The sequence below is a fragment of the Condylura cristata genome, unplaced genomic scaffold (genome assembly GCF_000260355.1).
Source record: "Condylura cristata isolate star-nosed mole 26May11 unplaced genomic scaffold, ConCri1.0 scaffold00028, whole genome shotgun sequence".
Classification (NCBI taxonomy): domain Eukaryota; kingdom Metazoa; phylum Chordata; class Mammalia; order Eulipotyphla; family Talpidae; genus Condylura; species Condylura cristata.
The window spans coordinates 2,029,270-2,051,055 of NW_004567129.1; the positions used below are offsets into that span (position 1 = coordinate 2,029,270).

Sequence of the window (21,786 nt, forward strand, 5' to 3'; positions counted from 1 at the left end):
AAACTATTTTTAATAGTATAAACTTTGCCAAAAATCATCAAATATTCCAGAAGATAAGTAGGGTGACAAGACAAAACTAAGAAGTTGCTTCAATTACTTTTTTCCAAAGCTTTTGTAAAAGTGCTTTTCTATTGTCATTAAGATGTGGACATTGGATGTTAACTATAGATACATCAGTATCTCGGCTGTTTTAGAAGCTGTGCTAGTGTTTATACTCACAGGTGCAAATTTATATCATCCATTGTGGTGAAAAGAGTACAATTTGTTATGAAACCTGATCAGGTCCCCTCATGCTATTTCTTATCATAACTGGGGATAACTGATTTGCTTACCCTTTTTGAACCTCAGTTGTAACAAAGATAAAGATAAATGTTACTTTCCTCGGTGGTTTATACTGAAATAATATTTGTGAAAGCCTTTTTTTTTTTTTTTTTTTAAGTGCAGAGCAGTGAACCTTTGTGTTTGTTATTATTTTGCCAAAGGGCAGTTTTAAGTGTAACTGTCACAACTAGAGGTTTTTCGGAGGCCCCATATTCCTTCAGTAAAGGCTGAACTGAGCTAGTATTACTCCAAAAAACCATGAAAGATTGAAGAGTCTTAAAAAGTTGGGGCAAGGGTTAAAGTTTAAAGAAAATTAAATACTCGACATACAGAAATGAGTTTAGATATTAGTTATAAGTACTTTCATCTTAGAAAACTGCTTTTCTCAGGAGCACTACTTTTAGATCTCCCCCTCACCAACCCCCTGCCCCCAGCCACAGTGTGGATAGCCATTGGATTGGTTAAAATGATGTGACTCTGAAGGTCGATCCCAGTTAGAAGTTTGAAAATTCTGTAATCTAACACATTACAGTATTCAGGTATAGCTTTCAGTGGTGCTACCTAAAAGGCACATCATTCATCTGGGTTTCATCTGGGTTTGTAAATCAGAATCAAAATGCTGCCTTTTGACTACACCTAGTAGAACACATCTTTGTAGAAGAACTGGAATATTTAGAAAGGTTAACTTGATATAAAGCTTATTGTGTGTCAGAAGTAAAGTATAGGTTAATTTGTTTTTGCAATATTTATATGTTTAAAATCAAGAGCCCAAAATGTACTAGAACTTGACTAAAACAGCATTAAACGTGGTCCTTCTTCACAGAGCTCTGCACACAAACTACCACTAAGTACTGTTTGTAGCCATTTATCAGCTTAGATGGTGTTTTTTGTTAAAATATATATGATCTGCACGGGACTATGGTGGTGGCACAGGGGTGATTTGGTGATGGGAAACCCGTGGGGATTACAATTGAGATGAAAAAAAAATGTGCAAAATGATGTAAAAATAAACTTTTTAATAAAAAAAAATTAAAAATTAAAAAAATACATATATATGATCTAGTCAACTGTGATTTCAAGAACCAATTGAGTTCTAAAATTTTTACATATTTTGTCTCATTTGGAGAACAGTACAAATCGACTTTAACCTTTTTTTTTTTTAAGTTTGGGAACATCATCATCTTACAGTTAGCAATATGTACTTGATTTACTTTGTAAGGAAACTCATTTTTAGTCTCACTTTTACTTGGTGACACAGCCCAAATTGTGAAACATCTCATTTGGAGGGTGGGATTGTCTCACCTGTCTGGTTTCTCCTTGGTTCCAGATTGTAAACCCTTTAGGCCAAGGATCCGGTTTCTTATCTGTTGACTTTTCGTGCAGAAACTATGAACTCTGCATCGTGGCAACATTGATGGATACCGTCTGCCATGAATTGTAGTCCCAGTTGATCTCATTAATTTAGATACTGTTGATTTTCTATTTAAATCTGCATTGGTTTCCAGGAAGTGGGAGATATTACATGCTACTGTTTAATGACTAAAGAAAAGCAACCACAACACAAATAATTCAAAATATAATAATATAAAATATAATAATACTAGCAGTTGCTAAATCATCTCTAGCTTTTCATGTGTTTTGTTTTTCCTCCTTAAGATGTTTATCCTCCCAATTTTTTGTTTAAATCCACTTTTATACCCAGTTCACATGATGTGGTGGTTAAAAAAAGATGGACATAGCTCAAAATAAGTGGCAGAGGGAAGGCAACAGTTGACTCCTAATCTGCTGAATGAATACTAAGGATATGATCAAGCACTAACGTGGACGCTGTAAGCAGATGCGCTGGAATATTCACATAGTGCAGTTGTGATGGCCAATGTTTGGGATGGACAAGGGCAGCGTTCTTGGTGTTAGCATTGCCAGGGTGCCGAGAGTTCTAGTTGTTTTAATGTGTGCTGCTCTTCTCAGATGACCGCCTCTCCTATGCTGGAGGAGAGAAAATACCTTTCTAGGCTGGGGTCTAGAAGTGTCTCCTGAATGTTGCTTTTTCTGTTTTCTCTTTAACTCTGGCTTAGTTTGGATGAGATTTCCTTTCTGTGTCTTTAGTGTATGTGTGACTTGGTCAGAATTATTATGTGCTGATGAAGAGCTAAGACTTAAATAAAAATTACCTTTTCCACTAGTTCTAGGTGGCGTCATTACCACGTAAACACAACTATAAGATAGTCTGCTCTTCAGCCCCACATTTAGGAAATCAGTGTTGGAGGGTGTAGATGCTAATTCCCAGATGTTGATGAAAGTTTGTGATAAGATGGATATGTAGATGTTTTCTAGCTTAATTATGTAAAAAACCTGACTTGATGTAAGTAGTAAAACAGGTCTTGAGACAGATTTCTTTGGTTGATTTACCTCATACTATTTAGATTTCAACTTACTTAAGATGCTATTATTTATTCTGGTGTAGCATTGCCTCACTAATTGGTAATATTAATTTAAGCTAAATAATTGTCAACTCCTTTTCAATTCTTACGCTTAAGTCATCCAGATGTTAAAGAATTTCTACCTAATTCCTAGAAGAGGTACTGATACTTATATGATACAGCTAATGCTTTGCCCATAGCTGATGATGGTGACTTAAAAGACTGTGTACTCAAATGCTAAATTATATAAAGCAATATTTTTTTTTGTTTGTTACTGAATTCCTCAGAAAAGCCAACACTTTCTGAGATGTCTCGCTTCACCCCGCTGAGTCTCGGCTTTGTGTTTCTCAGGATCGGGACGGCTGCGCTGGCGGTGCAGGTGGTGGGCAGCAACTGGCCGAAGCCCCACTACACTCTGCTGATTACAGGCCTGTGCCGCTTCCAGATTGTGCAGGTCTTGAAGGAGAAGCCGTACCCTGTGGCTGAAGTGGAGCAGTTGGACCGGCTGGAGGACTTTCCCAACACCTGTAAAACAAGGGAGGAGCTAGGGGAGCTCTCGGAGCAGTTTTACAAATATGCAGTGCAGGTGAGTTGCTTTTAGTTCCTCCTCCAAACTGCTCTTACTCCCTTTGCTTCCCTAAAATAGGAGCATTTTGTTGGACAGTGACGTTTTTAAGGCAGCATATGCTTAAATCAGTTAATAATTTCAGCTTGCTTATGTCTGGGATTGTACCTAAATCATTGTAAGACATATTAGCCATCCTTTTCTAAAATTTTTTCCAAAGAATATTTCTAGAGTTTTCCATTTAACTCCTGGTGTCTTTAGCCCATATGGTAATTAAACCTAAATAATGTTAAATTTTAAGAGCGTGCACAGAAGCTGTTTGTCACCAGAGTATTTAGGATTCAGATGACCTTATCCTGTTCAGAAGTCAGCTCACCTTGCACCCTACTGTAGCTATGGAATAGTAAGTCAGTGGTAACTCCAGCATGGTTAAAACTTGGAGTAATTAATTACTACTGGAAGGGAAACACTTTAGGCATGCATTAAGTCTTAACTCCTTAATTCTAGGTGTGAAGGATTGTTGGTTAACTGTTGATTAAACAGAAAGCTCCTTTTTATACCTCACTCTACTTCTAACCTTCTTGGAATACATTGTAAAGTATAGTCTTCTACTTTTTTTATTGCTGTAACCCAGTGACCATAACCAGATCTGTGAATATCAGGTATTGTCCACAGGACTTGACTATAAACACCACCGATCACTAAGCCCGTGCTGGTGCAGCTGGCATAGCATTTGCGGTGGCACAGTGCTCATGCGATGACACCTACAAAAGAAATAGAAGTTTGCAACTGTGACAGTTTTATGGGGGCTGAAAGGAAGAACTTACTCTGTTGAGCTTGAGCTTGAGAATGGGAGTAAGTGCATGTTATTTGGGAATGGAGCTCGAGGGAAGCAGTTTTTCTTCCTTTGGGAGGGTAGCATTCCCTGGGTCTTTTCCCTCTGTTGAATATAGCTTCACAGTTTCTTTAACTTTTCTGTTTACTTCTCCCCACTTTGAATCAACAGAATCATTTAAACTTGTAGGGATTCTGTAGTGACATTATAGGGATTTTTATAGAAAAACAGCGCCATCAATTTTACTACCCTCATGCAGCTACTTTGAGTTTTGTCTGCTGGTCTTGGCCCATATTCAGTTTTTTGTTTTTATAGCCACACCCAATTTTCAGATTAAGTACTTCTGTAATTTCATTGAGTTGGAATGTAATGATTTTATCATTCCTCTTTTTAGGCATTAACGTTTTTTCAGTTAATGCTTTTACCTACTTCTACATACTTTATCAATAGACTTCTTCACTAGTTTCCTACTGATTTTGTTCTAATTTCTTCTCTGTGAACTGTTCTTTAAAAATTCTGGGCATGCTTCTCTCCTATGTAAAATACTTTAATGGTTCTAGGATAAAATTCAGATTTCATAGAGTAACGTTAAGGCCCTTCTGAACTCTAGTTACTCCATAGTTCCAGCCACATTGTACATCAGAGAGCTTGACTTACTGTTATATCACGTCTGTGATCTTACTTCTGTTCTCTCTGCTGGGAATGCTCGTCTCTGAATTATCAGGTTCAGTTTGTGCTTCCCCATCTTCAGTAAGCGTTTACTGCTCCTTTGCCTGGACTTCCATAACCCCTTCTGCTAATAGAATGCAAATATCATGTTGAAGTGAAATTTGTTTTATAGGTCTGTTTCCCCTACCATACTTTAATTCATTCCTGCCTTTGCCACCTTGTATGGAGTGGTCTGTTGTTTCTAACAGATGGTTTGTACACAACATGCTTAGATAATGAATTTTAACTGTCATAATGTACTGGGATGAATTCTTGGGAGAATCCTCAAATTCTAATATCTACTTTTCCCACCTGAATAGCTTCGTGATAATTATGCTTTATTTAACTTCCTGGACTCCAGCCAGGTAATGGATAGGTTCCTGAATTACAGTGCTTTTAAAGAGGTTTGATTATTACTGGCATGTGAGTCTTACTTGAGTGACTAAATGAGAATTTGGAACATCATTTGTGAACTAGTCAGTCACATAACATAACAAAAGGTGTAGTTCTTATACCTGCTTTCTGCCTAAAACTTGCAGGCTTGGTGATTGGCCTATCAGCTATGCATAGGGACCCAGTAGATTAAGAGATTAATCTGAAAACTTGCCTCTGGTATGCTGGAAACATACCAGAACAGGAAATGTGGCGTATTTCTCAGTGGTTTTTAGTGCTTCTGTGCAAAAGAAATTGTTGCTTTGTCATGTTTTGAGGGCTAAGGTAGAACTCATAGTTACATACATTCTCAGAGGAGGTAAGAAAGTATGATCTCACCATGTGCCCAGAAGAAAAGTAGAATCTTTGTTAAAGGCCCAAAGACTGTCACAGTTCCTGAAAACTTGCCTTGCGCTTACTCTGTCTTCAATCCTTGATATAGCTAGGAAGTTGTTTTTATAAAAATTACTTACAGGGCCCTCCCAGGTGATACAGCGGGTTAAAGCGCAGCACTGCAAGCGAGCCAAAGCCACTTCAGTGCGAGTTCAGTCCCCAGCCCTGGAGGTGATTCACATGACACAGCAGACCTCTCCTGTGTCACCCGCTGCTCCCCTCAGCAGTGTACTTCGTCAATCTGCTGCCCATTCTGTGTCGGGGGAAGCCTCTCACCACCCCTGTGCCTCTGGCCTGTATTCCAGTTCTGTATGTAATTAAATAAGTCTTTTTTTAAAAAAAAAAACACAGTGAACCGAAATGTTCTACTCAAAAAATTTCAGTTGGTTAACATAAAAGAATCAGCTGCGTTCACTTTCCCAAATTTGATAGTTGCACTGTGATGATATAAGAGAATGTTAACTCAGAACAAGGGTCAGGATGTCTGCAATCTACTCTGAAGTGTCAGCAGCAATAAATAGTGAGCATGCGCATGTGATTGCATGTGTCTGTGGGGGTGGAGAGAGTGGGTGAAATGTTAATTGGTGAATGTAGGGAAAGGTGAGATAGGAGCTTATTGTACTGTTGTAGCCTTTCTACAGCTTTAATTTTTTTATGAAATTAAAATAAGATCACAAATTTACAAAGTCTTCGTATTAGGTCGGACAGGCAGCCTTTTAGAAATGACTTTGAGACCCAAATTTTGTAGCTCTATTTTGGAAACCTAACTTTTAATTCATAGATAATGTGGATTTCACTTAAGGCTTTTTTCCTTGTAGTTGGTTGAAATGTTGGACATGTCTGTACCTGCAGTTGCCAAGTTGAGACGTCTTTTAGATAGCCTTCCAAGGGAAGCTTTACCGGATATTCTGACATCAATTATCCGAACAAGCAACAAAGAGAAACTCCAGGTACACCTTTTCCATTTTGAATGCTATCAAGTTGGTCTGTCAACTTTTCATGTGGATCTAAATGGTAAATTTTGAACTTCAGGTAAGAGATATTAGGTCCTGGAGACTTACAGAAGTAGCTAAAATGCTTTACATTTAAAATATTTTTTAAAGTCATTGTTTTACATTTTTCTGTACTCAATTTTTCATGCAGTCACTACTAGTACTTATGAGAAAGGTTAAATGAGAGAATACTAGAAAAGGTAAATATTTGATTTTACTTTAATATATAAATATACTTTGTCTCCCTGTTTGTAGAGCTGTGACCTTAACCTTATGTACAGACTTGGTTTATTTGTCTTCTTCACGATGTTCCTTAATCATGCCTATGGTGCATTATCTGTGATGTACAATTTCAGTTACTTTACAGCAAACTAAGAGTTAAAGATACCTAATAATAATGCCAGTTTAGAATCATAAATTTGTGTTTGCCCACCAGAGTTGCCTTGCACACTTTGCCTTGCACACTAAGCAACCTGCTTTATTGAATCTTCCTAGAACATTTAGGTGCTCATTAACAGTTTATTACTTAAATCCAACTAATAGAGCAAGTGCAACTAATGTAAATAGGTTGGGTATAAGCATAAGAATTCAGTTCAGCTGGTAGGAGCAGAAGAGAGCAGGAAGATCAGGGAGCAACTTGGCTGTGAGCGTTTATAAGCATGTCTTACAGAATGGAGAGCATTAGTTAATCAGACAGATAATGGGGGGGGTTGGTTAGGAGTGCTTCTATTCACTGATGTATATAAAATTTTAATATTTAAACTTAGAGTTTGTTTAGACCTAATATGTAAGATAGCTATATTCTGGACTTTAGAAGAATTCCTAGAAAGAGTTGATATAAAATGTGTGTTTTGTTCTTGAAGTTGGAACAATATATATGTACAGATTAATTTTTAAATGAAAACTCAAGATAATTTTTTGTCTCTCCCAGGATTCTGGTATTCCTGTCAGATGGCCTTGCCTATTTAATACAGTTAATTTGGTTGTTTTAGTCTGAAAGACATGCTGCTAACTAACTCACATGTTTCCTTAGATTTTAGATGCTGTGAGTCTGGAGGAAAGATTCAAGATGACCATACCACTGCTTGTCAGGCAAATTGAAGGCCTAAAACTGCTTCAAAAAACCAGAAAACACAAGCAAGATGATGATAAACGGGTAAATACTGCATTAATCGCATTTCTTCAGTTTCCCAGTTATTTTTATGTGATATGAGAGTCAGGTTTTTTTGTGGATGGGTTGGCTTTTTTGTTTGTTTTTTTAAGGAAAAAAAAATAGGGGGAAAAAGTCCATCTCGGGCCCTCCCTGGTGGCGCAGCGGGTTAAAAGCACAGCACTAAAAATCTAAAGCCGCTTCCGCATGAGTTCGATTCCTGCCTGCCCCGGAGGTGACCACATGGTGAGGCAGACCTCTCCTGACCCGCCGCTTCCCCCCTCAGCAGTGTACTTCATCAATCTGCCTGTTCTGTTCCCCGCTCTGTCTCTGGTGAAGCCTCTCGCCACCCCTGAGCCTCTGGCCTGTGCCCCAGTTCTGTATGCACAAATAAATTTTAAAAAAAAGTTCATCTCTTCCACTCAAATTCCTGATAAAATTTTGAATGTTGATATATTTCCCTCACTTTTTTCCATGCGTGGGGTCTTTTTAAATGCAAATAGTTTTGCTGTTGTGAGCATTTTCTCCATTTTTAAGTTGGCAAATAACTGTGGTGAGTGGCTTTGAGTGTAACATCTTTTTACATTGCATGGAGTATTAGGGACATACCTGAAAGTGACTCCCCAAAAGGGCTGTACCAGTATATTGTGCCATGATTTGGTTGGCTTTTTTAGTGTTATCTTAGAAGTTTGATTTTCATTTAGTCAGACTCTTAGTTTTTGCTTATCTTCTACACTTAAATTTCCTGTATCCTCCATTGATTTGATAAATACCCACGTCCCTTTTCGTTTTCCTTTTCTTGCCTTTTTTAAGTCTTTAACTCTTTAGCCTATATGTCATTTATTTTATCCTGTCAGTGAGTGAAGACAGCTCTTGTCTTTTTCCACCAAGAACCTTTTATTTGACTCAACACTGTTACTTAATAATCCTCCCTTATTTAGTTGACTTGTGATACCTTCAGTATTGTATATCACATTATAAAGATGTTGGATCTTTCTGAAATCTGCCTAACCTTTAGGCAGTAGAATGTAGATTTTATTGTTATATCTGGGCAGAATCAAGATCAGGGAAATAGTTGACGTGGACAAGAGTGAAAATGGCTGCCGGCTGAAGGCAGTTGGGGAGCTAGAAAGCTACTGGGCCCAAAGTAGAGAGTTGAGGGCAATGCTGGGGCCTCAGTGGACGGCCATCAGCAGTGAGTGCCCTGCGTGACGGAGAACACACGGTGAGGGAGGAGCACAAGTGAAGGGTGCTCCCTGGTGGGGCTGAACAAGGGGCAGTGAAGTGACAGAGGACAGGAGGAAGGAGGGAGGCGGCTGTATCTGCTGTCCTAGGACATCTGCCGTGTCACACAAACACGGTGCGCTGTTTCTGACTTGTGATCAGATCATGAACTAGGTTACTATTTTGTGTGGGAGACGAGCCAGCGCGTGCTCTGCATTGGGAGACAGAAAGCTGCGGCTTAGAGCAACACAGGTTGTCACTGCTTAAACAGGAAGCTGTTCAACGTTGCTCCTAGAAAATTATCCGACACGTGACAGTGACTAGAAAAGGTGATGATCGTAGGATCATACTTGGAGTTAGCCTAAAACTATCTCTGCTGTTCCCCTAAGCACTGAAAAGTGCTCTCCTAGCTGTAGGAAAATTGCTTTAGAAAAGGACATTGGTCTGTCTCAACAGTGAAATCAGTGGTTTTTTTTTTTTTTTAAATCTCACTTACTTTTAGCCTTTTTACATGTTTTCATCAAGGTAACATTCGCTTGCTGTGCTGTATATGATCCAGCAGTGCAGGCTCAGCCTCTTCGGATGTATGTACAGTGTGTCAGGGAAACGGGGCTGCGTGACTGTGGCAGAGGCTCACAGCGGAGGTTGTAGGTGTGGTGTTATGGCTAGTGGCCAGTCCGTGAGTCCCCCTCCTTTGCAGTGTAAGCAGACACCAAAGCCACGGTCATCTCCCCTGGGCCATTTTAGGTCCCACTGCCGTATGTGGTCATGCTTCTTAGTGTGATTCTCAGCGTTAGCTCCTAAAGAGTTAGGCTCCAGCCATCGAATGTCACTGCTGATTATAACTTTGCATGAAGCTAAGTACTTTGTTTGTAGTTTACTTCCTCTCCTATTTTCTACTTTAGGTTATAGCGATACGCCCTATTAGGAGGATCACACACATCCCAGGCACTTTAGAAGATGAGGATGAGGATGAAGATAATGATGACATTGTCATGTTAGAGAAAAAAATACGAACATCCAATATGCCAGAGCAGGCTCATAAAGTCTGTGTCAAGGAGATAAAGAGGTAAATTGTAGAAGGCATTGGGTCATTACGGTTTTTATTTTACATAGTAATCTTAAATATTGTTGTTCACAGAAACTGAATCTGCTGCTTTGTATATCTAAAAGCTAGTCACTTATTTATTATTTGATCTTCTTTTATATAATGTCATAATTCTCTCTGTTCATCTTTTCTTTCCATTCATATTTTTCACAGCTTTCCGGATGCTCAGGCTAGATTGTGAACTGTGGAATACTTTTCCATAACCCAAGTCTGATTCTTAAAACACTCTTAATATGCCTGAAACAGCACCACTTTCACGAGTCTTTTTCTCAAAATGCCAAGTATAGGTGATTCAGCTCTTCTACCCACAGTATAGTCAGCTGCGATCACTGTTGTTACTGCCTTTTCATCATCTTAAAAGGACTGAACTTTGTATCGACATGTTTGTTCAGTGACCATTGTGTTTTTCATGTCAGATTCATGTCACGGTTTTCTTTCGATTGTAAATTCGACATAGCAGGGACCCTCAGTTTCTCAGAAAGTACAGAGAAGTGTTAGAATTGGGCATTATTATAACCTCACAGTTAAATAAAAGCTGGTTTATCGTAACATTTATGACATTATAACTATATTGCATTTTCTTTCAACTATAAAAAACCTAATTGAATGTTCAAAAACTACAAACTGAACTTTCACAGTTAACATATTAGCATCTATAGCTGAGGGGCATTTCATATTGAGTCTAACTTTAATTAGTAAATGCAGAACAAACTATGTACTTTGTTAAGTGCTGCTTATGCTATAAAAGGTGTATTTTTTATTAAATATCTGACGTTAGCTTATATATATGAACTGGTTTCATCTCTCATCCAAAACGTACATGGCAATCATGTTAGTGATTAGGCACTTAAATCTTAGTGTGACACAAACCAGTGTGCAGATGTGATTAAGACTCTCCTGGGAGGTGTTAATAACTGCTAAGACGGTATAGTAGACAGAATCAGATCTAGTGTTCCCCGCCCTTTCTCCAGCTTCTACGTTTTTAGTATAAACTTAGTTAACAAAATGTTTCCATTAATAGCAAATTTAATATAATATATAAATATTGAATTTTGTTTAATGAGTTAATAATTAATCTACTAATTTAGTTTATATAAAAGTTTTTATTAACTAGCTTTTAAAAATTTTGTTTAACCAAATAGGCGTGGTATTTCTGACCAACAAAGGGCGATAAGCTGGGTCATTTTGGCGTTTATGGAATCCTCCTGTAATCGTGAATATATCTGTTGTGTGTTCTTTCCCTGTAGACTCAAAAAAATGCCTCAGTCAATGCCAGAATATGCTTTGACAAGAAATTACTTAGAACTTATGGTGGAACTGCCTTGGAACAAGAGTACAACTGGTGAGCCAACAAAATAAACCTTTTTGCAGTCCAATTGTCACTCAGGAGTACGTGCGAATTCTCTTGAACTAATCCTGTTACGTGAGTTCTTGATGTGACTTATTCAGAGACTGAACAGACATGATCTAGGTCTTGCAATCAAACAGAAAAGGAAGATGCTATGTGAAAGTGCCTATTGCCTGATTTTGGAGAAAGAGTTTTCTTTAGTTAGTGAAATGTGTGTTTCTCAACAGTGGGCAAGCGACAATAAATGTACTACTTGTCTTGTTTGTCAGGGGTAAGGAAACCATTTGAGCTAGTTGGCAGAAGTGCTAAATCAGTACTGCAGACAGTAGGCCTTTTGTTTTTATTTTCTAAAAGAAATAGTTACATATAAAGACAGAACAACAATAGAACCGTCTTGTCACTTACAAGTTTACTAAAAGCTATTTAAAGAGTTTAAATTATTTTCATCTTTTCCCGTAGAATTTTTTTCTCTAGGAAGGGCATTTGATACCAGTTTTCTTTGTATATATTGTGTATTTTCTCTTGGGACAAAAAATATTCAGTTGCCTGTCAGCTGAATATTTATTATTGGACACTTATTAAGTTTATATACAAGGTTTACTGAGTTCAACAGTGAACAAGCTATTGTTGGAATAAGGTGACTCTATGATGACTTAAAAATGGAACAGATGTATTATTCTGGCTAATAAAAAAACTGGTAAAATTTTTTCTTTATTTTTCAACTTTATTGTAGTATATATTCTGTGAAATGTTTTATGTAAAATGTTAATATAAAATGTGTGTATTTTGATGAATTTTAGCATTTTCATGTAATGTTATCATCGTAATCAAAACAATAAAGATAATCCATCACCTCCAAAAGTTTCCTCACGCTCCTCTGTAATCCCTCCCTCCTCTTTCTGCCCTGTTCCCTCCCCAGGCAGCCACTCCAGGTTAGTTCCAAGCCCCTAAAATTGCACGTATGTAAAATAGTGTATCTGGTCCTTTTTACCCTTGTTCTTTTGCTCATCCTAATTATTTTGAGGTACATTCATGTTGCTATGTATATTAGTAATTCTTGAGCCATTTTCTGGTTTGGGTTTCTTTTTTTTTGGCTACTGCATATGAAGAACTATGCTGGTAAATTATTTCATGTCTACATGTCATGACAGCACCTTACCTTCCGGGTGAAGGTGTTTTACCAAACAAACTGACGCTGAATTCCTTCATTAAATTCCTGATTCAGAATTTTATGGCACCATTTTAATGAGAGAAATGCAGAAGAATATGGATTCCCATTGAATTAGCTCCTCATTGTCACCTGATGAAATTGAATTTTGGTGTGCTTCTAGATTCAGCTGGGTTGGTGAAAAAATATGTTTTGATTCACAGAGTCTTCTGTTAACTCATGATTCCCCAGTGTTTACTTTTTAGGTGACATGTTCTTATTCTGCAAGATTTAGAGAGGGCCAGGCCCTGTTCCCTGTTAGTTTAAACCTGGGAATGAAAGTTATTTAAGTAGTAAATAACTTTATATGTGTTTACTGTGCTTTCATAGCATTTGTCAAGCTTCCATCTTGGTATGTGTTGGAAGGGTGTTTGTGTCATTGATGGAGCTGTGACAAATTTGAAGCCCTGTTTTGCCACACAATAGTGTATGGGCCATCTATATGACTTGGTAATGTCAGAGTTTTTTGTGTGTATTATTTTGAAATTTCATATTCTCGGTCATATTCTCTGTGTTCCAGGAGTTAATGACTTCAGAGGAATGCCGTGAGCATGTAGTATGGTAGCCTAAGAATATTAAAATTACAAGTTTGATTGATTGTCATTTGTAATGTAAACAATTAGTAAATTGTTCTTAGTTTCTTCCATTTCCTGCTTGTCTGATTTACAAAGTACAGTCAGTTACTACCATGAATTTTCACCAGAATTATACAGAGGTTTTGAGGCAAAATATTTATTTGAACATAGAGTTCTGGTGCTCACTCTTTACTAAGACAATCAAGAAAATATAAAAAGAGGCTAAGCTATTATTATTTTCACAGCTAGGGAGGCGGCCACCCACATTCCAGACCGCAGGGTGTGTCAGCATTGAGGATGCACAGCTCTCATGCCTATCATGAAAACTCTGCTTTAGTGTTTAAACAGAGAACTAAAGATGTGTAAATTGTAGTGTAAGAGGAGTCATGTTGAGCTTCCAAACCATTATTACATAGAATTAGACCTAAATAATTGTTGTGAGCGTGGTTATAAAACCATGAAAATGTCTCAGTTCTTGAAAGAGAAGGTGATCTTGGTGCCAATACCTGATGAAGGCATCTTAATATTACCTCAAAAATAATAAATGAAAAAAACTAACTCCATATTGTAAAACAAAAAAAAACAAAATTTCTTTTTTTATTCAAATAATAAATTGCCTTACAATTTAACTATTTTCATATGCGAAAGAAGACAGAAATTTACCTCACTAGAAGCTGACTAAGTAGAGTTAGGTTATCAAAAGCAGAGCAGAAAGAGTTGGAAGAAATGTTTGCCAATTTTCCCATTTTGAATAGGAGGAACCAAGTAGCTACCATTCTAATATTCCAATTGTAAATACAGAAATACACGTTCAAGTAAATAAGAATTCTGTAGTTTACTCAGTGTTAACCAGAAACGGGTTATATTCTATCAAGTGCCCTTTTTTGTACAAAATGTTTTAATGGAAAGTTTTGCTCCTTGGATATGGTGGTTTAGTAAGGATATCAGTAACCAGTATTGAACAGGCACTGCTAACTCCCTGGAACTTAGTAGATTGCTCTCTTATTTATTTGATTTACTAGCATCTTAATATTTAGAGCTATATAAAATGGTATTGTTTTGATAGATTTTGATAGATTTGATAGATTTTTGTGTCAGGGTTAATGTAAAATTTTTTCATTTTATTGATTGGTTGCCTTCTGAAGCCAGAAAAGTGGGAAAAAGTTTTATTCTTCCCTTCCCAAGGTGTTCAGCCAAGACTTCTACTAAAATTAATAGTACTATAATTAAATTATATATATGTACATATATAGGCATCTATTCATATATATATATAACTGCTTAGCTTGGTTTTTAGAAACTAGTTTGGGAACCAAACTATCATTTAAAACCATTTTTTTCCCTGTAGGAAAAATGAATAACAAGTTCCAGATAACTGCTTGGGAGAGTAGTTTTGTGTATGTTCTTCGTCCCCCATCTGCTTTCACTGTCAGTATGACATTGTGTGTTTTCTCCTGCCTGCCATCAGATAATGAGTACAATTTTGACTTCAAGGACTTAGTGTTTGAGTATTTTAAGTACTAAAGCATTCACCTGGTGAAAACTTGATTCTAGACACAAAATTACTTAACATCTGGTGAGACTTTAATCAATAGAACCTGGCAATTTTTTTGTCTTTTTTTTTTTTAACCTAGCACTTCTATTTATAGAAGAGTAGCTAAATGAAATAATTATGCATTTATATGGAGACTTAGTTAACAGGATATACAGTGAAGTATACTTTTTAACTAAAGATTTGTAGACATCCTAAATGCTGAGCAATAAGAAGTTAGTTAAGTGAACATAGATAATTAAATAATGAAATCTTATGTAATCACTTAAGTATTAATGGAAAATACATAGGACCCCAAAAGATATCATCTTAAGTGGAAAAGCAGTGTACAAAATCTGAAGGTCTCATATGATCCTATCTTTAAAAACAAGTGTGTTAAGTACACACTTAGTGTGCAAGTGTACCCTTGTGCACACACACACACACACAGCCTGAAGGGGAGCAATAATGTTGCCGGGGAAGCATGAGATTATGGGTGACTTGCCTTTTTTTTTTTTAGTGTCAGAGTTTTCTGGAGTGATCACATATTCTGTAATAAAAAACACTTAAGGTCCTCCTTGGTGGCGCAGTGGGTTAAATCGCAGCATTGCAAGCAAGCTGCAGTCACCTCAGTGTGAGTTCAATCCCCAGCCCCAGAGGTGACCCACATGGTGCAGCAGACCTCTCCTGGCCTGCCTGCTGCTCCCTTTAGCCGTGAACTTCATCAGTCTGCCTGTTCTGCTCCCCACTCTGTCCCTGGTGAATCTTCTCACTGCCCTGTTCCTCTGGCCAGTACCCCAGTTCTGTATGAATAAATAAATATGGAAAAAAAAAAAACACTTAGAAAAAAAGCAAATGCTAGCACAAACAGAATATGGAGAAATTACATCTCCATAGAAACAATGCGTACCTAGAAAATAATTATAACTGAAATACATGAGTTAATTCCTTGAGCTCTTAATTGTGTGGTGCCAAGTAGTTCTGGAAATACCAAATTTTTTCTTTTTTAAAGATTCACTTATTTATCTGTGTATACAAGAACTGGGGTATAGGCCAGAGGTTGGGGGTTGGGGTGAGAGGATTCACAAGAGACAGTGAGGAGCAGAGCAGGCAGATTGACAAAGTACACTGTTGAGGGGTGCAGCAGGTGAGTCAGGAGAGATCTCCTGGCCTTCTGGGTCAGCTCCCTGCCTGGGGATGGGGCGCAGGCTCCTGCAGTGAAAGCACTGAGACATAACCCCTAGGCTACCAAGGAGGCCCAGTACTGAATCTTCTTAAGCAGAAAAACTAAGTCTCCTTAAGGACTTGTTTAGAAGGATTCAAGTCTTATCATATCTTTTTCCTAGAAAAGATTTTGGTTCTTGCCAGGCTTGAAAGAGGTTCTTCTTTAAAAAATTTATGTGCTCAGATTATTTCTGTTGGGTTATTTGACAGATCGTCTGGACATTCGAGCAGCCCGAATTCTTCTGGATAATGATCATTATGCCATGGAAAAATTGAAGAAAAGGGTACTGGAATATTTGGCTGTCAGACAGCTGAAAAACAACCTGAAGGGCCCCATTCTCTGCTTCGTCGGCCCTCCTGGCGTTGGTAAAACGAGTGTGGGGAGATCAGTGGCCAAGACACTAGGGCGAGAGTTCCACAGGATTGCACTTGGAGGGGTGTGCGACCAGTCTGACATCCGAGGACACAGGTATAAGGCTCTCCGTTTAGTCTCTGAGTCTCTTCCCTTTTCAGTTGACTGGAACCCCCAAAGGCTGAGGCATAATACTTACCTTTTTCTCGGGTCACTCTGTGGTCTCCTGAATGGAAGGACTTACACTGTACTTGTTAGTGAGCCCAGCGCCTCCACCTTCACAGTGTAACCAGGCTAATCTTGACCACACCGACAATGAAGAGTGAGTCTGTGCCTCCGCTTTCCTGCAGTCTTATTTGAATTAGAATTATAAGTGGCTTACGGTTAGGTGTTTTATCCTCACACTTATTTTTTCGCCTAGTAGCATTTCATAAATAATGACTCATCTTCGATAACAAATTTGTCCTGCTTGTGTTTAAAGTTCCTTGTAAGAGGATATGTTGAATAATGAGTAATGAGAAAGATTAGATTAATTCTTAAGGCAGATCCTTGTTTTTTTTGCAGACTTTTTTTTTTTTTATAAAAATTTGACTCAGAACTCCTGTTAATGTTTTTTGTTTTGTTTTCTGATCTACGGTGCTTGAGTTGGAAGGGCCTCCGGAAAGCTTAACCCTCTCTTTCATGGTTTAAGGGTCTCATAGCACTTATACTTTATGAGAAAACATACTTGTCGTGTTTTAAAGAGTGTTTTAAAGTGAAGAACATTAAACACAACTGCATATAAAACATTAAACCACAACTGTGTATAATAGTGTTGTATGTTGAAACTGTGTAGCATATCTCAAGTAAGAAAATTTTTTTTGCAGAAACACTTAACTTCTAGTAGAAAGTAACAAAACTGAAGCTTTAACATCTTATCCTCCAGCTCAACCCTCAATCTTTAAAGTTGTTAAAGCAGTCCAAATTATAAATGAAGGCATTGGCCAGCACCCCCACCCAAGCAGTGAGCAGCTGCCAGTGACCAAGAGTAATTTGAATGCATATGTACAGTTTGGAGGTGATGGATTACCCTTGGAGTGAGGGGGGGGAATGACTATTTTATAACATCTTACTTCATTTGCCTCATTCACAAGATCTCTAGCCTTAGATGGGATGGGAAACTCCAAAACTATGACAAATGGTTCCCTTCTTGCTAGCTTTTATTTGCTTAATTACAATTGTTAGGCAGTGAAGAAAAATCTTTCCCAGATTTTAATAAATGAGCAATTTACGTCATTCTCTCTGGAAATTTCAAAAGATATTTTTGTTGAGGAGACTTCTTAATTCTCACAGGCACCACTAGAGGCTGTAGTTTGCTTTTGTAAAGAAATTAGCATCATTATTCTTGGAACAGCCTTGGAGTAAGTCTTCTTTCTCATTTTAATGTAGATTGGAATGTATAGAAAATAGGAATTTATGCATCTTTGTAAATGGAGCTTGTGTAGTTTCCTGAATATAGCTTAATCTAAGCTTTTTACTAATGTAGGCTATATAGAGTGATTGTTGCCAAATAGATGTCTATATTTATTTGTGAATCATTCTAGTAAGTGTGATTCTGGAAACATCTTGCTGTAACTGGCTGTTCCCTAGCCATTACTGTGCCCAGTGTCTCATTTAACATAAAACAACCTGTCCTCATACTACTGGAGGCTTTTTGGCCACCTACCTACTAAACAGTCAAAGCCTTGAGAAATTTTCTTTCCTTTTGGAAACCTGTTTCGAAGCATGTGGAGTGTGACTGTTAACAAGGGAAGAGGTTGAGGGGACGATATGCACGTGTGTCCCAGTTATTTGTTAGAGGAGAACTAGAGGAGAGAAAGAACAGCAAGAGGACTTAGCACAGCCACGGGGTGGAGCTTACGGGGACAGTGGGTTCATGTGACAGTTGAGGCATTTTGGAAACGCCCAGGTCTTGGCATTTAAGTCTGGTCACATTCTCACAATGGAGTTCATGCAAAATTTTGTTTTTCCTCAGCTCTAAGTAGGCACCAGTGTTCTGTCATCTTAAATAGCAAAGGGAAAACAGGGCAGCTTTGTCTTATCTTCCTGCATATTCTCTAGATTTTGTCACTCACTTTCCCTGTTTTCTCATGTAGGATCGCTAGACTTTTGTTTCAAGTATGTGTTTATGCAATGGAAGATGTCATGGGATGGAACTTGATTTTAAAGACATGTAGAGAGCTAAATGATGGGGTGGGAAATGGACAGGAAAAGGAAAGGCTGGTTTACATTTAAACCTTAAAGTAGGAAGATAATAGTGATCTGGACTAAATCGGATCCAAAACTGATTTTGTTTTGAGTAACTTCTAGAAAGAATAGTGATGTTTATGCTCCAATTTTCCAGTCTTTTCGTTCTCCATTGGGTTTATCTTTGTTTTAATTTTTCTCCACTTTCACAAACCATTAAAATACCATTTCCTTCTCTTGGTTTTTACATTTTATAATGTTATATTTAAATATTATATTTTAAGTCATTTAATCAGTTCATAGAGATTAAATATTAAATACTTAAAGTTAGGTGAAATCATGTTTGCATGATGATCTGTTTTTCATTAACTGTTCCCTAGTGACTTATTGTTCTGATATTTCTCACTGGTTTTAACTCTTTAATACCAAAGATTTTATCAGCTGTTTGTTCAGATAATTGTCATTGCAAGAAAGCTTTGGTTCAGTTTTCAAGCAAAATGAGAAGAAAAATCTCAATACTGATAAATTTTCATAGTGATGTTATAATTTTCCAGCTAACGTTGAATAAACTACTTAGTAAAACAAGTAAGTTTAATTATTAGTCTCTACAAGGGAAAAAACTGGAGTGGCAAGCTCATTTTTTTTTTCTTTTAAGCATAGTGTGCCAGACACCTCATAGCTTGCTCACTGTCAACCCTGTATTTGCATGTAGCCTTGCTTTTCCTCTCTAAACCTTAGGTTTGCTTTAAGACCCAACCATGGCTTCCTCCATTAATGTAAATGCAGTCAGTTCTGATCTTACTCCCCTCAAAACTGAGCACTTACTATCTGATGTGCCTTTTTAATAGTTAAGTTACAGAGGCCTCTGGCATTTCTAATATATAACTATAGAGATGAAACAAATATATAAAAGCCCAAGCTTTGTAGACTGGGTTATTTTATTGTATAGCTTGTGTTCTTTTGTATCAGTCCATAGTGTTTAACACAACGCTAAAAATGGTGTGCACTCTCTTAGTGCTCTGTGAAGTCAACTAGGACTAAGACATAATTACTTTTTGGAAATCCATACAAGTGAGTGTATATAAAGATTTAGGAATGACTGCTATAATTACAATGATTTGTGTAGACATGCTGTATTAAGAACTGTTTTTAGTTCCTTAAAGACTATTTTTCTTCTTGAGGTTATTAAGATCTCTTTTAAGACTTACTACTTTTTCAACTTGAGAGAAATAGACTGCCATGGTTGCAAATTTGGAAAATTAGAAAGATCGAGTTTTTCTATCATACAAAGGTAATTACTTGTAACATTTTATTTCCTGCCAAATTTTTCTTTGGACAGCTTTTGCCCTTTTTTGTTTAGACGCAACGAATTTGTAAACTTAACATTAACATTATGCCATAAGTGTTTTTATATTTTAAATTCTTTTAAACAACATTTTCATAGATTGCCCATAAGAGTTCGTAGCTGAATAGGCACAGAGGAAGGCCTGTCTACCTCCCTCGCCACGTGCTGGGAAGCAGGGGCATGAAGGCGCATCTCGTTCCTGTGTGTAGGTGTCTGGCCACAGCAGGCTGACCAGCCGCTTGGGGAGCAGTAGGTTGGACGGCGTCTGAGGACGAGGCAGTGCCCTGGAATGGTTGAGTCCCGCAGGGCTGTCAGTACGTGGTGTTCATCCTTGGTAGTTATGTTTTGAAGTATAAAACCAGACTTGGAAAATGAAATTATGCTATTGTATAGTCTTAAAATTTTGAGTTATATAAACACTTTTGTTTTTGTGCATCTTTTACACTAGTTGGGTAGTCCTGACAAGCCTATGAATTGCCACCAGAAATTATGAAAAATATGAACTTGAGTGCTTTGAATATGAGAAAAAGTAGGTAGACATGTGTTTTGGTGGACTAAGTAATTGGAGTGAGATCTTCTATGCAAACTTTCCTGTGTAGTGCTATTGCTTTCTGAAAGAACATTAGAAAAAGCAAATTCTTTTGCCTTCAAAACCAGAATATTTTATCAAAGGCTACTGTCTCATTTATTTCTTACTTAGGTAGTTTCTCTGGAGGATATTGTGGTATGCCAATTTGTTATTAAAAAATAGGTTGCATTGTTTTGATGTTCAAAGAGAACATTTTTATTTTGTGTATAGCTGCATTTTGCCCAAAGATTCACACAAAGCACATTTTGTGTCTTCATCAGTGGCACACTGCTGTGTCTCCTGGCACAAGACAAGAACAGTATAGGGAAGCTGCTTCACGTGAGCTCCTCACAGGCTCTGGTCGTGGTGGTCTGTGTTTTGACTTAAGTAGCTTTGATTATACTAGTGCTTGCAGGATGTTGAATGAGAGTGAGGAATAGTAAGAACATCCCTGGGGTATGGGGAACTATGAGAAGATGAGAGTTGCTTCCCTTAGCTGTTCTCTTAACAGCTAACATTAACATCTTCCAGAAGCTTGCTGTGTGCCAGGTAGTAACTTACACTGAGCTCTCAGAATCCTCAGTAATCCATGAGTGTGGCACTACTACCGCCATTTTACCAGAGAGGAAACTGGAGCTTAGGTCAGGTAATTTGTCCAAAGCCACATTCACAGACTTGTCTGACTGTTAGGAGGCTCAGATAGAAAGATGCTTGGGTGCTGGCTTGGTGGTTCTGGCGTGCTTGAGTTTGGGGAATAACCTTAGCAGCTCTCTCCAGTACCTACTTCATAACAAGACTCACTTTCTGTCACCAGAGTGCTCACTGACTTTTTAGAGGAGGCTCTACACTGGGCATATACCCGTGAATGAAAACTGGGTTATTAGTGTGCGTCAGACGAAGTAAGGGCCGGTAGATGTGGTGTTTGGGGAAGATCACTTGTGAGAGGAGGTCAGAAGAAGTGCCTCAGAATTGCTTGGATTTCCATAGACAGGAAGATTGGGAAAGAGACAGTGCCCTATTAACAAAGGGAAAAGCTAAGTGCAGGGTCAGTAGGGTCTTGGCGATTGTAGAAGGGGAGAAGAGAATGGCAGCGAGTTAGGAAACCTGTGGAGGGGAGTTGTGATGAGCCTTGAATTCCAGGCTGAGGAGATCAGGCCTTCTTCTCTAGGTTCTGCAAAGCAATAGACAGTTGAGGAGGAATTGTTTGTGTACAGTGACTAGATCTAGCTTTCCTTTCTTCACAAAGGAAACCCAGCCTAGCA

General features: G+C 37.9%; 1 protein-coding gene across 1 annotated transcript in view; it reads left to right on the forward strand.

The window, feature by feature from the left end:
* LONP2 (lon peptidase 2, peroxisomal) overlaps nt 1–21,786 on the forward strand; it is a 74,865-nt gene that overhangs the window by 4,575 nt on the left and 48,504 nt on the right. The window contains exons 2-7 of the mRNA XM_004690320.2: nt 3,093–3,327; nt 6,493–6,624; nt 7,700–7,822; nt 9,946–10,109; nt 11,396–11,490; nt 16,244–16,502. Coding sequence (XP_004690377.1) covers nt 3,093–3,327; nt 6,493–6,624; nt 7,700–7,822; nt 9,946–10,109; nt 11,396–11,490; nt 16,244–16,502 — 1,008 coding nt within the window. The remainder of the gene's footprint in view (nt 1–3,092; nt 3,328–6,492; nt 6,625–7,699; nt 7,823–9,945; nt 10,110–11,395; nt 11,491–16,243; nt 16,503–21,786) is intronic.